The following is a 1356-nucleotide window of genomic DNA, read 5'->3' on the forward strand; positions in this document are numbered from 1 at the left end:
CCCTGCCCCTGGTGCCCCATGAGCCGTCAGGGCAGGGAGCTGGGACGGCCCCAGTGATGCCCCCACAGTCCTGGGGAGAGACCCTGAGCTGGAGCGTGAGCACCAGGGCCTGGCTGGCTCAGGGGGGCAGGGAATGGGACACGGGGCCTGTCCCCTCTAGGGGGCGCTGGCTCCCATCCGGCCCCAGGGCAGGGACTGGCCGGATCAGGGGCAGCAATGGGACCCACTAACCCCTGTCTCCCCAGTGCCCCCTGAGGTGACCGTGTTCCCCGAAGACCCCGTGGAGCTGGGGGAGCCCAACGTCCTGATCTGCTTCGTGGACAAGTTCTCCCCACCGGTGCTCAGCGTGACATGGCTGAAGAACGGGCAGGAGGTGACAGGGGGCGTCTACGAGACTGACTTCTACCCCCGCCAGGACAACTCCTTCCGCAAGTTCTCCTACCTGCCCTTCCTCCCCAGCCAGGGCGACTTCTACGACTGCCGGGTGGAGCACGGGGGGCTGCCCGAGCCCTTCATGAAGCACTGGGGTAAGGCCGGGGCGCCCGGGGACCCCACTGGGCACAGGGCTGGGAGCCAGGACACCTGGGTTCTCTCCCAGCTCTGGGAGGGGAGTGGGAGATGGTGGGTTTGAGCATGGGGGGCTGGGAGCCAGGACTCCTGCGTTCTCTCCCAGCTCTGGGAGGGAGGGGTGGGAACAGCCCCCTTCACTCCATGCCCTGTCCCTCTCCCCCTCTCTCCAGAAGCCCAGGTGCCCACCCCCGTCCCCGAGACCACAGAGACCCTGGTGTGCGCCCTGGGTCTGGCCGTGGGCATCATCGGCATCATCGCAGGCACCATCCTCATCATCAAGGGGATGAAGATGAACGCCGCCCGCAACCCGCGGGGCCCCTTGTGAGTAGCCGCTGCCCGGGGAGGCACCTGCAGCCCCTGGGCCCACCCAGCACCCACTGGGGAGACCCCCCACACCCACTGTGCCCCCCCAACCAGCCACAGCCCCTGGACCCACTCAGCACCCACTGGGGAGACACCCCCCCTTCTGTGTCCCTCCCAGCCACTCACAACCCCTCTTCCATCCAGCAACCCCGTGTCAAAGGGAGAGTCCCTGGGGGTGCTGGGGAGTGGTCCCGATCCCTGCCAGCCTCGCGTCAGGGCCCAGGGCTCCTGCTAACTGACCCTCTTTGCCTTTCAGATAAACGTTGGGAGGAGCTGGAGCCCCTGAATCCCCCAGGTGCCTTTGTGGGACCCACTTGCGCACACACACACCCGCTGCCCCCAGCGTCCCGGCTCCGCTCCCGTCGGTGCCAGCTGCTGTACCCAGGCGGGAGCCCCCCGTAACCGTGACACCCAACCCGCTAG

General features: G+C 67.8%; 1 protein-coding gene across 1 annotated transcript; it reads left to right on the forward strand.

Annotated features, from left to right (window-relative positions):
• Positions 1-187: 187 nt before the first annotated feature.
• Positions 188-895, forward strand: LOC113408850 (HLA class II histocompatibility antigen, DR alpha chain-like; the record flags this gene model as incomplete). Its single annotated transcript, XM_026662276.1, has 2 exons — positions 188-527; positions 741-895. Coding segments are annotated over 2 exons (495 nt in total), but the record flags the coding sequence as incomplete, so codon positions are not given.
• Between the last annotated feature and the right edge of the window lie 461 nt (positions 896-1356).

Source organism: Terrapene carolina, unplaced genomic scaffold (assembly GCF_002925995.2).
Source record: "Terrapene carolina triunguis isolate 2854851 unplaced genomic scaffold, T_m_triunguis-2.0 Scaffold25375, whole genome shotgun sequence".
Classification (NCBI taxonomy): Eukaryota; Metazoa; Chordata; order Testudines; family Emydidae; genus Terrapene; species Terrapene triunguis.